This window comes from Paroedura picta, chromosome 6 (genome assembly GCF_049243985.1).
Source record: "Paroedura picta isolate Pp20150507F chromosome 6, Ppicta_v3.0, whole genome shotgun sequence".
NCBI lineage: Eukaryota > Metazoa > Chordata > Lepidosauria > Squamata > Gekkonidae > Paroedura > Paroedura picta.
This window is the reverse complement of record NC_135374.1, coordinates 48568847-48585678: the sequence shown is the minus strand read 5'-3', so window position 1 is coordinate 48585678 and position 16832 is coordinate 48568847. Positions and strand designations below refer to the sequence as shown.

At 39.6% G+C, this 16832-nt stretch overlaps 1 protein-coding gene across 5 annotated transcripts in view; it reads right to left on the bottom strand.

Moving 5' to 3' along the window:
• ROBO1 (roundabout guidance receptor 1) overlaps positions 1-16832 on the bottom strand; it is a 795752-nt gene that overhangs the window by 13367 nt on the left and 765553 nt on the right. For all 5 annotated transcript variants that reach the window (XM_077342368.1, XM_077342365.1, XM_077342367.1 and 2 more), the window contains 5 exons: positions 14348-14452; positions 9978-10122; positions 9561-9812; positions 8131-8540; positions 2507-2659 (listed from right to left, as the gene is read on the bottom strand). In XM_077342368.1, coding sequence (XP_077198483.1) covers positions 2507-2659; positions 8131-8540; positions 9561-9812; positions 9978-10122; positions 14348-14452 — 1065 coding nt within the window. The remainder of the gene's footprint in view (positions 1-2506; positions 2660-8130; positions 8541-9560; positions 9813-9977; positions 10123-14347; positions 14453-16832) is intronic.

Genomic DNA, 16832 nt, shown 5'->3' with positions numbered 1-16832 from the left:
GCATATAGAACTTGGTTTTATAACTGACTAGTTACAAAGCCCGTTCATTTGGGTAGTAAAAATCCAGTTCTTCTTCTAAGGAGCAACCATGAAAGAAGCATGTGGGCACATAACATTTTATCATCAGTGAAAAAATGGAGACAGAAGGAACAGGGTAGACACCTATGTACTGTGACTACCCCATGTGTATTAGGGCAGGGGGACTTTTCGGTGTCTGTGGCCTAATTCACACAAGTAGGGAAATGACACAGAACTGGGAGGAATTGGTTGCCATGTAATCTTCCCTTAAGAAGAGTCTCCAGTCTGATTTCCCCTTCACATATCTGAAGACATGTCTCTGGAAAGCTCAACTGTAACCACTATGCCACAATTCCCAAAGGTCAGTCCTCTCCCATACTCAACAAACATTGCAAACCACAGATATCTTGACACCCATATCTCCACACCCATGCCCTCATTTGTCACTACGCCACCACAACCTCCCACACAACACACACATTCAACCCCATGCCCTTACACTGGACAACTCTTCTTCCTCTTCCTACTGCCAAGCTCTAGCGCCCTTAGATAGAACGGGCTTTGCTCCTAGTTTTATATAATTACCTACTATGTTGTTAACTATGTTGTTAACTTATCTCGCCCAAAAGTCATTTTCTCTCTCAGAACAAGGACCCTAAAGGTACACACAATGAGACCATGCAGTTTCTGAAGTTATGCTAAATGACCCTAGGAATATTCTGCCTGTTGTATCACACCAAAGATAATTGCAATGTGTATAGTACATGTCATTTTTCATTATCATTCTGATACACAGTGGCCCCATACAGCAGTTGTTAGTATTTGTAATGGGATATAAAAGACTGCCCCACATGCTGAACAGGACTGATCCTTCTGCATAGGAAGGCCTACCATGTTCCAAAAGCAGTATACTCTTTGTTCATCAGCAGCAACTGAGCTCTTTCAGTAATTATACTGTCCCTGTAAGTGTTTGTCTTTTGTCCCTGGCATAATCTGGAAGACAGTGTGAGGTTGCTACTAAATTCTGTTAATTTTTGTTGGTTTTTTTGCAATCAATATGCTATTAAATGCATTTTTATTTCTATTTTAGAGAAGAGGAAATGACCAAATAAAGATCCAGACAAGAGTGCCTTGAGGTATTCTTTCCAGCATAAATGTTTTCAGACCAATGTTTGATACATAGTCTTGTTTTTCACTTGGGAGTCCTTACTACTTAAAATAATAAAACTTCTGAAGACATTCTTAAATTCTTTTGAACTACAGGAAGTTCCGTAAATGTAGAAATACTGGTGTAATTTTGAGATTTACACCTTGTGTTCTCCCTTTATACACAGAAAAACACAGAGAAAACTGCTTTAATAAGCTCTTGAAATCAGATAATATTCTGACAATTCAGTTTCAATGACAAAGGGAGCCTGGGCAGAAGCCAAGAGGCCCAGGTGCATTGTGTCATGCTAGTATTTAATGTAGTCTAATATCAGATAGATGCTAGAGAGAGAAAATACTCAGAATAAAGTACAGATAATAGCATGGACAACCACTCATTGCAAAATTACTTTTGCTCATCATGCTGTGCGCTTTGTATTAAATTTTTCTGTCAAGTGGTAGGAATCACAGGGAGAAGTGGCTTGAAAACCCCTTCTTGTAACCCTGGATAAGTATCTATAATATTAGGCTTTCATATGATAATGGCAAATGATGCCCCTCTTTGAAAAATTTCTGACTGGTAATGAAAGTCCTAATCAGATTGTTGTTGTTGAGAAGCAGGGGGTGGGGGAATGATGCCTCTACTACTTCCCCCCTTCCTCTTTAGTGAATTTAGAAAACTTTACAAGACGGGTAAAGTCTTTGGGAATATATCCTACATGAATTTCTAACAAAGCCCTTTGGTTGTTTTGTAAAACTGAAAGGTGGTGGTTTAATAAAAACTGGCCCTCCTGAGGCATTTTCATTAAAGGCTCTCTCTAGCCAACATCACAATGTTTGCATTATCCCTCTATACTCCCCAGAGAATACAAGCATTACCTTTTCAGCAGGAGTCGATACTGTGTGTGAAGGCATGAGAGGAGATGATTAGATTTTGCCTTTTGGTGCACAAAGTAACGGCTTGGAACAATAGTATGGTTAGGATTAAAAAGCAATGATTTTTTTTTCCTGCTTGCTATTTGAATGCTAAATTGTTCCTTTGATGGGGGAGAATGACACTATGGAGGATTTATTTTAATGAAGATTTTAATCTCATGAATGTATTATTTTCCTCTGTTGTATCCATTTGCAATATCAGGTCTCAAAAATCGTGATAGCCAATAGCTGATTCGAGAATTATGGTGGGTCTGTATATGTATAAAAGAAGATTAACTAGACAATGAAAACAATGATGAAGCTTTCAATGTGCCGCTTTAAATGAGCATAAAAAGAGGAAGAACAAGCCATGGACTCCTACTATTCTGTATGCATACTAGAAGAGTGCACATCTAAAGACATTTACCATCTGTGTAGACTTCTCTGCGCAGATGTCCTTGCTGGTGCTTTTGCTTTTTGGCAGGTCGAACCTTCTGTATTACAGCAGCACTAATATTGCTGTCAGTAGATACAGGACTAGTGGGTCTAGGGCAGTGTGACGCATGATAACGTCTACGGCCTGGAAAGAAAGAGAGATTTAATGTTTAAATATGTTCCCTGATTTTTTTTTGAAACATCATTTTCTTTCCATTTGTAAACACAAATATCATTATTCTGACACAGCTGAAGTTTGGTATTGTATTATATATAATTATATAAATTAGAAGACAATATTTCCTCCAGAGTAATACAAAAATCAAGAACCAATTCCATAAATCAAGAACCTGAATTGCATGTATATTAATTGAGGTAGAAAAGAAGTAGCAAACACTGTCAGACTCTCCAACATTGGAAATAGTAAAATACCCACAAACTAATAGATAATAAAGGAGTACAAACCTAAAACACGAACTGAACCCAGAACTGAACTGTATTTGGAGAAGGGGGGGGGGTCACATGGGAAGGGTTAAATGACTAGCAGTTATTTAGTCCATTCATTTTGTTTTATAGCAGGAGAGAGTGAGGTGGACATGTTTAATGGCTCATATCCATTTGAACTTAACAGCTGGTGGACAGTTAATCCAAACAGTGAGGTTTAAAAGGCTGTGAACCATTTTAGTGGTCTGTTTTTCTTCCCCTGCTTTGAAGAGGGGGGAGCAAAATGGATGGGTTAAACAGTTTGCAGCCATTTGAACCTAACAGCTGGGTAGGTGTGACGGTCAGCTGGTAACTGAGAGCCATTTCACTAGTCTGTTCGGCTTCTTCCCCACGCCTTGAACCGCCTAGAAGCAGGAGGGGAGTTAAATGGATGGGTTAAATGGCTTCCAGCTAGGATTGCGTGCTCTGGAGCGCTTTGGCTGCTTCGGAGATCACGGACGCCTGAGGTGGCCAGCGCCATAGCATGGAGGAATGGCGGCGGTGTGCCAGTTGCTGCGCTGCCATCACCCCTCCCCCTCTGCGGCGCTTGTCACCTCGGGTGTCAGTGCTCGCCGGAGTGTGCAACCCTACTTGCAGCCATTCAAATCTAACAGCTGACAGGCAGACCTGCCCTGCATTGCTATTAGGTTTAAATGGTCTGAGCAGCTGAACCAAACTGGATAAAAGTCCAGTAAATGCTTGGGGAAGGCACCTTCCTCAAACATTGGTTCAAGGGCTATGAACCAGGGACAGTTCATGCTGAATTCTGGTTCATAAGCCTGTCTGTGGCCTTCCCATCCCAAATACTAAATGAGATTATTTTGCACTTAGCAGGGAATGGTTGGAATATAAGTCTAAGAGGCATATGTTAAATACAGCAAAGAGAAACAGGGCTGCCTTTAGATCAAAGCGGCATTCTCTCTCAATCTTCCTTCTGCATCTGGTCTAGCAGTCCATCTTCATTTCCCTGGTTGCTATTGTTGAATATAACATACCTTTCTGGCTGCTTTACTTCTAAGCTATGTGCTGAGCGTATTCGTAGCTACCCATCTATGTGCCTATATCCAAGGTCTCTCTGCCTTTTCTTCATCCACTCATACTTCAGTGCAGGCATTAAAGGCTCACTTCAGGGAGGAGAGAGGCCATAGTTCAGTGGCTGAGCCCATGCTTTGCATTGTTAAGGTCATGGGTTCAGTTCCTGGCCTTTCCAGTTAAAGGGTCTTATACACAAAGTCTGGAGAAAATACTCCGGAGAGCTTCTGCCAATCAAAGCAGTCAGAGCTGAGTTGGTATAAACATGCTTCATTCTCATAAAGAAGCAGCTTTTGTTGGCACATTTTATGTCAGGTTCCATGACTTCTGGATGCCCTTGCCACTGCTTAAGCAGACTTTTAAAGATTACTGAATTATAAGATCAGCTATAGTTTATTATTGTAGATACGACAGTTGGCATTTAATTTGTACAAAAAAGAATGGTATACTTTTTATTGAAGAAACTACTGAATGAATTAATGAACAGATAATACAGAAGCAACTTTTTTGAATCTGCTTGGATTTATTTATTATTTTTCTATCTCACTTCTTCTATTGATTACAGGATAACACTTTATCCTAATGACTTAGTAAAGTCCAAGACTACAAAATGAACTACCTGGCTAGGTGAACTGATGACTTCTTGGTTCACAGCCACCATTTAGCCTAGGTATTGACCAACATCGTTAAAAGCATTAAAGATTATCTATGCCATTTCTTTTTAAAGGAATATAGGAATATTATAAAGGCCCAAGGTCATAAAAATAGAAGCTGTAAGCAAAAAAATGCAACTGTAAAAGAAATGAATGAATAAAATAAAAAAATATATTTCACTAATATGTACTGAAGAATTACCAGAAAAAATCAAGTTATATTGGTTGGCTGTTTGTTGTGGGTTAATTGTTATAGCAACTATAATTTATTAGAAAGAATAGACACTATGACAGCCTTTCTGAACTTTTTTTTATAATTGAGAAACCCCTGAAGCATTCTTCAGGCTTTGAGAGACACCAGGAATAGTGTGATTGTACATAATATGGTTGGAAAACATAGCAATGTACACACCCATTCCAGAACTCTCAGGCCCATCACTTGCCATTTTGGGAAGGGGGGGTGCTGACATGACCATATATGGACATATACCTAATAAATGTTTAGCACATATAAAAATTAATTAACTCCCACCCATTTGTGAAACCGTTCCAGGGCCATCAAGAAACCCCACTTTCATGAAACCCTGGTTGAGGAAGCCTGCCTTATGGTATTATACCTGATTAATGTTCCTCCCCCACATTCCCACATTCCATTCCCCAAATCTCCAGGAATTTCCCAACATGGAGCTGGCAATAATAGTAAGTAAGTAAGTAAACTTCATTGCGTATGACCACAGATCTTTGCAAATCCAAAATGCACAAAAATAAAATACATTCCAATAAAATTAACCCCCCTCCCCGAAAAAAGATACAAAGTGCAAGATACTAAATAAAGTAATATATATGAATTAACATTCTTTATGAACATGTTTAAAATGGCCAAAACCACCTTAAATAGAAATATTAGACAAAGTAATACTGGGCCTTAGTTTTTTTGCTACCATAGCAAAAAGACATTCTGCAAGAGATGCTAGAGTCAGTATCTGACCCCAAAAACTTGAACTTATCTGAAGCAGTGATAAGTTTTAAGCTACAGATAGCCCCATCTATAAACTTAGCTCTAGGGTGTGAGTACAAAGAACATTCAAGAATATACTGTGGCAAATCTTCCACAATTAATTGACCACATATACAATATTGTTGGTTCTTCGGTGTCGGAGACCAACTTAACTGGGCAGTAGTAAGCATTGTTTCAAAGCACAGTGCTGTAAGGGCTCCTGTTAAATTGTGAGATAGATTAGGGACTGTGTGAGCAGGATGCTAAAGTGGGGATATAAAATACTTAATGACTTGACCACACTGGCTTTTGTGGGGTGGCTGCTGCTGGACAGTACCAAGCTGGTGGGACTGAGTGAATCATGCAAGTGGTGTGGTAGCAAGTTGTTTTGTTGGTTGCTATCTGACCAGACCTAACCCTGATGCATCTTCCCTCAAAGGTCAAAAAAGCCCTGAAAATGGCCCTACCCCTTTGCCCTGGATTTTACTGTCAGAAAACAAGGCTTGAAGGCTGGTAATAAATACCTATAGCTGCCTTGGTCCATCAGACTCTGTACTGTCCACTCAGACATGGAGAGGCTGTTCAGGGTCCCAGGCAGAAGTTTTTTCAAATCACCAGCTATCTGATCCTTCCCAATGGAGATTCCAGGAGCTTATTTATTTTTATTTATTTTATTTATTGCTTCCATTATATCCCACCACTTTCTGTGGACTCATGGCGGGTTACACAAAAACAGATTAAAACCCCAATAAAACCAATCACAATCTCTTGATAGCATAAAAACATACAAAAAGGCGGCATAATCCCCATTCTTCCCCAATTTGAGGGTTAAATTTGAGACTACCTGCATGTCAAGCATCTCCTCTCTAATGCTATTGTAGTTACTTAGCAACATTCATTGATGGTATTATTTCCTTAAAGCTCTAGGAACTGCTTCAATCATTTTGGTGGACTTTAAAAATTCCAGTATTTTAAGATTTCAGATTTTATTTTTTTCAGTTTTGTAGAAAGATCTGCCTTGTCTGTCCATGGTTCTAGTCTATGGATCTAAAGATAGGGTCCTGTTGGAATTAAGTACATTGAATTGAAAAGCTCTCCAGAAGGGCACCCAAACTGCATAGAGAAAAGAAAAAAATGCCACACAGGCTTTTCTTACAGGAGGAGACAAGCAAACATGCAGTAGTAGAAAATCTGTTGTAATGGTATTAGAAAGTGAACTTTACTGTTGGGAGCAGAGCTTTTCCATGACATCTTTACAATGTTGTCAAAATATACAGTGCCTCCCCAGTAGTAAGCAAGTAGTAAGCAACTGGCAAGTTCTTGTACAGAATACATTTGTGAAAATGGCACTCTCTTACTTTCCAGTTGAGTTAGCTGAGAAAACATTAGCATTGCAATGTTATTGCCTGACTATAAATAGAAAGTTCTAGATTTATATTTGTGACTTTAAAACAATCATAAGACAGAATGACAACCTTGATGATGCTGATGGAAGAAGCAGTTGTAAAGGATGTTTAACCTCCTCAGACCACTTTCCTACAGCAAAACCCACAGCAATCCAGACACAAGACATATATCTGTGTTTCTCCCCCACTGTTTGATGAGGATGATGCACATTAGAAAACAATGTTGGGGAAAAAAAGATCAACCCCCACTGACTCTTTTATATTAAAAAAGGTTAGTAGATCCCATCTCAGAATCCCTGCTTCACATCTGTTTTGCTTCCAAGTAAAGCCCAGAAGGAGCCAGAGGCATTTCTTGAAGATCGAAAGAGAAACAATTAACGATGAACTCTCCCACAAAGATAGACAAACATAAACTGCACAGTGGTGGGTCAATGTAGCTGGGCCCATCTATCTGTAGTGATAGATCCAGTTCCTACTACCACATCATTACAGAGGAAATGGTGAACTGAGAAAAATAAAAACAGCAGCAAAAGGAAATAATTAAAGAAAAGACTGTAATTAAGATCCAAGGGTATGAGTATTTGTATTTTTACACGTATTATTTCTGATTCTTTAGTAATGTTAGAATAAAGATATAGGTTAAGAAAGTGGAGTGGTATTATTTGTCACTGTATTTTCTTTATTTCTCTTCATTTAACACCAATTTTGTAATATATTGCTTCTCCTTTTTGCATATTTTGTTATACAATTGTTCTTTTTGATTACAGCCTTAGTGCACATACATAGTAAAACAAATTAATGAAATTTTACATTACTTAATTGAAAGTGCACATATATGCATGGAAAAAGCTTTTTAAAATAGGGGTTTAACTCTAGTTCACATAGGGATATAATATTTTGTGTGAACAGAATATTTCTATAAGAATCATTTTAACCTTCGTTGGTAGTCACAAAGTTGTATGCCTAATTGGATATTTTTCAATTAATTGTTAATTGTTTCTCTGATAGAATTCCCTGGCTAAATATATGAATGGGAAAAACTCACCTCCTACAGCATCTTGCATTTGACGCCTTGCTACTTTAAGACCAGCATATTCTGCTGCTGCTGCAACAGCCTGTGCAAAATCTGCATCTGTAAAAAAGGATCCATCAGATGAGCTAACACTAGACCGTCCACTAGATATGTTGTCATCTTCTGAGGCTGATCCCCAGCCATTAATCATGGAACCTGTCACAGAGCTCTCCAGATCTCCTACACTTGAAGCAGGTGTCTGCTCAAGGCCACGAAAAAGAAGTCTTCTACTTTGCATCTTTGCAACTTCTAGGTCTGCTTCATCCTCTTCCTCCTCTGGTGCATCTGTATCCATGTCTGATACAAGAGGTCCTGAAATATAACCGTAGGTATGTGGTGGGGAGATAGGTCTTGGAGGTGGAGGAGGACTCACGGGCTGCCGCCTAAACACAAATAAACATTTACATATTGATATTTGTATTATACTGTCAACAAGATATTCATATCTTTATTATATTTCATGTTAACTGTTTATATTAACTTATTTGTAACATTTTTATGCTGCCTTCATACCCAGGGCACCATTTAAATGAGTTTTCTTTCTTAATGTGGTAATTGCTGATTAGCATATGAAGTGGAAAAGTAATTCACCTTAAAATGAAAACATAATTGGCTTTTTCCATCAATAAGTTCTTAAATAAGTATAAAACAGGAAAGAGACCTACAAGTACTTGTGAAGGGAAATCCTTCTCCTATTATTTCCTCTTTCTCTTCCTGAAAACCCCTATAGCCTCTTAACTTTTTCTGCCTCCTTCTTTCCTAGCTATCTAACAGCCAACATACTTTTACCTGCCTCCCAGTTTTTAGCATTCCTCGCTTTTCCCAGCAGCCTCTACCCAGGAAAGTTATAGCTGCCAGCCACTAGGAGGAAATTGTATGGAAGGAAACCTGCAAGTGGGAACTCACCTTCCCCAGGATTCTCCTCCCCAGACTACTTCCTCTTTCCCTCCTCCTAGCAACCCCTGTATCCTCTCCACCTTTCCCTGCCTCAGCCATTCAGCAAGCTGCTTTTTAATCTGTTCTCATCTTCAACTATATTATTTATTTACTTCATTTATACCCTGTAGTTCTCCACAATAAGGACCCACAGTAGCTGATATAATTCTCCTTTCCTCCATTTTATCCTCCCAACAAGCTTGTGAGGTAAGTTAGGCCAAGAATATATAACTGGCCCAAGGTCATCCAGTGAGCTTCCAAAGCAGAGAGGTGATTTAAACCTGGCTCTTCCAGATCCCAATCTGAAACTATGTACAAATAGTTGTACATATATACATTCAAAACAAAACTGCATTTTACTGTAGTAGAATAATACACCAATGAAATGGGTGATTTAAACACAGTGGACTGATATCATAACATCAAGTTAGATAAAAGTTATTTCTCAGCATGGCTGAATAACTGACCTCCGGTCAGGTGGATACTGCAAGTGGCTTATTTCTTCTGGGCAATCCTGCAACATAGGCTGGAGTTCTTCCTGGGGGGAAGGAGTTAGTGTAGCAGTAGACTGATGGCTATAGGACACTGCTGCTGGAGACGAAGCTGCTCCTCGAACTGGTGGTGTGGGACCTCGTTCATCTTCTTCCTCCTCCTCCAGCTCATCCTGCTGTAGATACATTCTTGCTGGTGGTACTGGGCATGGGATTTCCTGGTCATAGCTAAGAATTGATTTAGAAAAATGAGAATTAGAACCTAGGACATGGTTGGGAAAATTCTTGTCACCTGACTGAAGATTCATTTCCAACCGCGAGATGTCAAATACTTTTATGAAATTAAGTGAATTTGAATCACTAGAGGTCAGCTAAATACTTATTTCATCTTACCTTTCATTCACTGAAATGCTATAATCTTCACTATTACTATGGGGAGGAGGATGTACAGGGGGAGGAGGAAGTAGGTCTGCCCAATTCATGCCAGTTTGTTTTGAAGCCTTGGGGGTTCGAGCACCCTTCTTGTGCCCTTGACTCCCTATGAAGAAATATATTTATATGATTAATCTAACTTTCTAGAATGAACAATGCAATCCTGTGCTATATTCTAAAAAATAAAATAAACATTTAACAATTTAACTAGTTGATGAACAATCTACCCTTTCCATTTGATGGTTGATTGAACCATTGGCCCAATTCAGACATATACAGAAAGATTACTGGAAACAGACAGCTGCCCATCCACAAAGGCATGACTGATACAGGCCTATCCAGGCTAAAATCCCAGCACCCAGCATTGTCTCCATAAATACTGCAATCACAAGTTTTCAATCTAGTGAATTAATGGTTGCAAACATTGGATGCGATCAGTTCTACTCAATATCCATAACCTTATTAACAACAATGTGAGATTCACATATTTTTATGTGCCATGTAAAATATGGAATATAGATAATAGAGTACAAACAAGCTTTGGTAGTTGGGCAGACCAGTTGTTTAAATGCCAGGTCCTCAATATGATTGTGGGACAGTCTGGCAAACTATTTTCTGTCATAGGAATATGAGTGTCGTGCTTTCCAGGGAGATGTGACAGAGCTCTTTGTATTTTTTCCAACTGCAATTGAATGAACTGAATACTTAGATATTAGCATTTAGGCAGATTGCCCAATCTGTCTGCATAACTGTTGTACCTACTTGGCTATATATTTTATATATGCTTTCTATGTGTAACTACCATATGATAAATAAACAGTTCAGACAAAGCAAAATTATGGTTTAATTAAATCAGAGTTCAGTAGCACCTTTAAGACCAACAAAAATTTATTCAGGGCGTGAGCTTTTGAGTGCAAGCACTCTTCGTCATAATTAAATTAACTGTAATTAATTGGTTGTGCAAATGCAAGTCAATATACTAATTATGGAAGGAGTTGAAACTAGGATGTTCAGTTGGTTTATTAATCAGACTTACTTTAATGTCTGAATGCACACAGCTCAGCTGATTCATGGTTTGTTTCCTGTCAGTATTCCATATTTGTCCCAGTTAAAGAGTTCAAAAGTGAAACTGCCTCTTTTATTGCCTGGAATGTTTCACACTTACATGCAGCAATCAGAAGAACCTTTCCATTTTTCACCATGCAAAGTAAGCTTGGGTGTAGGTAAGTTTGGGAGCAGGGTCAACATCCAAATAAATTGTTTTATAATGCTGGAGTACAAGGTCCATCTGTGCTACAACTATTAGGGCCTGGGAGATAATTTCTTGTTATCCAATATGTTTATATTTCCTATCTGGGCTTCAAGGCAGGCTGCAGAAATGCATACCGCCTGACCTAGGAAGGGTAAAATAAAAGGACACTTGGAACAAATGCCTTAGCTGTTTCATGTATGCCACTTCAATAACAACAACAGATAACTGGAATGGCACAGGCACAGTATTGTGAGGCATGTGCCTCATTAATGTTATGTATGGCATCACCAGTAGTGTCTGAAAAGAGCATTGGCTTTCAGACTTGGCCACTACTTATTCACTTAATTGATGATGATATACTACTTTTCTCCCCAAAGGGGACGAGGTTTACCAATTCCAGGTTTGGATATTCCTTGATATTAGCAGGGAGAGCCTGGGGTAGAATTTGGAGAGGAGTGGAATATGATGCCATAGAGATTACTTCTTGAAGCTGACAGGGGAACTATTTGTACCCTGGAGATCAGTTGTAAGTCCAGGAGAACTACAGGCCCTACCTGGGGGTTGGCAACCACAACAGGGAACCAAAGTAGCTCTTTTATCCTCAAAACAATCATATGATGTAGGCAAGGCTGAGAGTGTTTGACTGGCCTGACGTCACCCAATGACTCGAGGCATACCACACCAGCTCACTTATTTACAGTGAAGTAGAACAGGGTGAATGTTACAACTAAATTGCAATGTCTCCTGATTTTGAAAGAAGCATGGATTTATGGCCCTATAGTAACTCTGTCCAGTAGAAAGTAAGCTTTAGTAGTGGGAGTGATACAACACCATGGGATAGGAACTGAATAAACAACACATTTTTCCTTCTGTTAAACTTCTTAATATTTACAACTATCTACATACATTGCCAAATTGTTGCTTTGGACTCACCACAATTTATCAATATTTTGCTAAAATGTTCATAAGTTGAATTAATGGATAAAACACTTTAAATCCATGAATGACTCATACAAGAAATATAATTAAAGTGATCATACAGATATTAATAACAATAGAGATTATCATCTAAAACAAATAAGTTGCAGATATATTCTCCCAAGTATCTTTCTGTTACTTAATTGCCAGAGCTTAATCACACACAATACAATAAAGACATGATCTACTAAAGTTCCACTGTTACATTAATAAATATACCTAATTTGTATTTGTCCATTGAAATGTTTCAGGCACAATGGAATTACTAAATTTATTCCCAATAGCAGGTGCAGCTGCAAATAATTACTGAAAGAACTAAACTAACCCACAATGAAAGTAACAGAAGAAAATATAGCATAGATGTTTTCAGCCACACACCATTGAAAATTATGGTTTACAATAAAAATAAGCTTTAGCCATTTGAACAGCTTTGAAGGAAAAACAATTATTAAGGTACTACCGCATTTTGCTTAAGGTACTACCGCATTTTGAAGAGCCTCTTGTGGCGCAGAGTGGTAAGGCAGCGATATGCTGTCTGAAGCTTTCTGCCCATAAGGTTGGGAGTTCAATCCCAGCAGCCGGCTCAAGGTTGACTCAGCCTTCCATCCTTCTGAGGTCGGTAAAATGAGTACCCAGCTTGCTGGGGGGTAAACGGTAATGACTGGGGAAGGCACTGGCAAACCACCCCGTATTGAGTCTGCCATGAAAACGCTAGAGGGCGTCACCCCAAGGGTCAGACATGACTCGGTGCTTGCACAGGGGATACCTTTACCTTTACCTTTACCGCATTTTGAATGGAAATTTAACACCAGTTGTAATCAAAAGAAGCACTTAGGAAATATGTATTTTAAGGATCCAATTGGAAGAGAGAATTGTCATTGTTCAGTAAAGCATTTTCAGATCATGACTTGCAGGATATATACCCCTACCCTCAAGAGATTAAGTGCTTCACTAAGGAGATGGGGGTGAAGGCATAGTAAGCATGGAAGCCCATAGTATTTAGTTTCACATGATGTTTTATTCTTGAAGGCATGAAGTGGAGAAGCAGAATCTTTGTGGATCAAGAATCTTTGTGGATCAAAAATTGGGATCAAGATTGCAGGGAGAAATATCAACAACCTCAGATATGCAGATGATACCACTCTAATGGCAGAAAGTGAAGAGGAACTAAAGAGCCTGTTGATGCGGGTGAAGGAGGAGAGTGCAAAAGTTGGCTTGAAACTCAACATCAAGAAAACAAAGATCATGGCATCCGGCCCTCTCAATTCCTGGCAAATAGAAGGGGAAGAAATGGAGATAGTGACAGATTTTATTTTCCTGGGCTCCAAGATCACTGCAGATGGGGACTGCAGCAAAGAAATTAAAAGACGCTTGCTCCTGGGGAGGAAAGCTATGGCAAATCTAGACAGCATCCTAAAAAGCAGAGACATCACCCTGCCAACAAAAGTGCGTTTAGTCAAGGCTATGGTCTTCCCAGTTGCAATGTATGGCTGCGAAAGTTGGACCATAAGGAAGGCCGAGCGTCAAAGAATTGAGGCTTTTGAACTCTGGTGCTGGAGAAGACTCTTGCGAGTCCCTTGGACTGCAAGGCGAACAAACCAGTCAGTCCTAGAGGAGATCAGCCCTGACTGCTCTTTAGAAGGCCAGATCCTGAAGATGAAACTCAAATATTTTGGCCACCTCATGAGAAGGAAGGACTCCCTGGAGAAGAGCCTAATGCTGGGAGAGATCGAGGGCAAAAGAAGAAGGGGACGACAGAGAATGAGGTGGATGGATGGAGTCACTGAAGCAGTAGGTGCAAACTTAAATGGACTCCGGGGAATGGTAGAGGACAGGAAGGCCTGGAGGATCATTGTCCATGGGGTCGCGATGGGTCGGACACGACTTCGCACATAACAACAACAACAACATATTGACAAAATGTTCAGGAAATCTAGTCACTATTTCAGCCATTCTTTTCTCAAAATGTAATTTTGTAAAAAGTAAGAATCAGCATTATAGCACAGTGTTTCAAATAACACTAGTGACATAATATTACAACCTTTCGTTAATAAAGGTTTTTCAGCTTTAGAAAGGATCCTAGATGGTTGTTCGTACTTACCAGAGGTACTACTTCCTCTGTCTGAACTGTTGTAGGAGCCTCCGGTATTCTGGTCATATGACTGGTTATATGGGATAGTTGGAGCATTATCATTTACTCGATAATCTGTAAATTTAATAACAGAAGATAATCTTTGCACATCAAATAAGTGATTATCAGGTTATCAGAATAGAAAATAATATTTCTGCAGAAAAAAAGAGCTTTGCTGGCCCAGTCTAACATAATTTAAGTTTTCATATCTGTTAACCACAAATTCAAGAAGAAGTAATCCATGCAAAATACATGACTTTATAAGGGTTTATCGGTATTACTAATAATTATGCCTTGTTGTTATATGTGACTCTCTGCTGAAATAAATTCAGCAAGGTTGAGCCTTTGTATGTTAAAGCAGAAATCTAATGTCATGCAAAGTAGCAGCTAAGAATTTAAGACTCAGCCTATGCTGGCCTTGAGGGGGGATAGGGTCACCAGCAATAACTTGACATAATCTACTGATACAAATCAATCTATTGTTCACTTATTAATTCCGAAGTGAAGGGGGAGCAGACACTGCATCTTGCAAATGATATACAACAGGTATTATAGACAGTGGTAGGAAACTACCAAAGGCTTAGGTGTAAAAGATGTTACATCTTGCCACTCATATGCCTACTTTCTACTTTTACAAGTTCCTATGCTGTGCAGAGGTGACTGCTTTTGCCCTCTACATGTATCACAAAGTAGTCAATGAGGGCTAAAAAAGTCTGCAACAAGTTTTCTCATTAGTGGTAGCATCAGACAGAGTTTAATTTTTTAAATCTAAGATATGGCAAAGCTGTCACATGATTAACATGCTTATCAGGCAATACAATCTGTTCTTATCAAGAGCACAACTCTTTTTTTGGGGGGGTGGAGTGGAAATGAAATAGAAACAATAACACACAGTGTATAACATGTTTAAATGGTTATTCTTTTCTCATCTGGTAAACTGTTACTATGGCTAGAAAGCAAGAACCAAATCTGAGAATCCTGAACTATTAAAATACATACATTACAATCATAGTATTCTGAGCCACCTCTTAGCACTGGGCCTAAAGGACATCATATCAAGGTGGTCTGAGTTCTATCAAGGGGGCTGGTCTCAGAAGACAGTGTTGGGGGATTTCATGGCACTGCCATACATTGGACTGGACCAGTATACAGCCCCTTTAGATCAGATCCAGGGTGTGGCCTGCTTGATGTGTAGGGCTGGTCACCACCTGGGAGAGATCCAGTGTCACCATGGCTGAAAACAGGTCCGAACTCTGCATGGAGCTGGGCTTCTCTGCATAAACAAAGTCAATCAATATGTGGAACTGCAAAGCTCACCCAGCCATCAGCTCCAAGAAGCTCAGCAGGATATCTGTTGGTGTGTTAGGTGGGCAGTACATCAAACACAGTACTCAAATACTCAAATACTTTGGCCACCTCATGAGAAGGAAGGACTCCCTGGAGAAGAGCCTAATGCTGGGAGCGATTGAGGGCAAAAGAAGAAGGGGACGACAGAGAATGAGGTGGCTGCATGGAGTCACTGAAGCAGTAGGTGCAATCTTAAATGGACTCCGGGGAATGGTAGAGGACAGGAAGGCCTGGAGGATCATTGTCCATGGGGTCGCGATGGGTCGGACATGACTTCACACCTAGCAACAATAACAACATCAAACACATGGCCAATCTCTCTACCATGTCCCACACCAGCTCCACATGTTCAATAACTGGAATAATTGGGGCAGGAAGAACTCTGAACCTCTCACTCACTGCAAAGCCCAAGCTGATCCAGGGAGAATAGGTTCTGTCTGGATCAGCTGGCTGTCGGGCTCTACAGGGGGAAGGGCATTCAAATTGCCTACCTCCCATACAGTCCAAGTTGATCCCAGGAAGAAAAGTCTCTGCCCAGATCAGCTGGCTGGCAGGCTGTGTAGGAAGGGCTAATCTGAACCATCTTCCTCACAGCCCAACAAACAGGTGATCCTGCTGAGAGACTTCACTTGTTGGGATCAGCTGTTTGGCAGGCTCCAAGGTATTTAAATCAACATCTAGGTTTCTTTAAATGCTTCAGAGGTGAGCAGATTTGTGAAAATCAAATCACCAGAACCTGAACCCCTATACCAATATTGGCACTCAGGTGAGTCAGGATTTCTGAATCATTTCAGTTTTGGGTCTACCTGAAATGAACTGAATCTCTTTTTGGTGTATATACCTATTCCTGTTGCAGAGTCTTCTAGAAGCCATTAGGAAAGCATCTACTCTCCTGATATTCAAGAAGTGGTACAAAGCAGATTTTTAAATATGAGCATATAACTGTGCAGGAAACTCGCCTTTCTGGTTAAAAAACCATATATTTATCTGACCAGAAAATGAATTAAGCAGGCTCTTCTATGGTAAAATGCTCAGCTATCTTAACTTATAGAGATGTATATATGTCCAAGTGTATATACATAAGGTGCACAAATACATATTTGTGCAC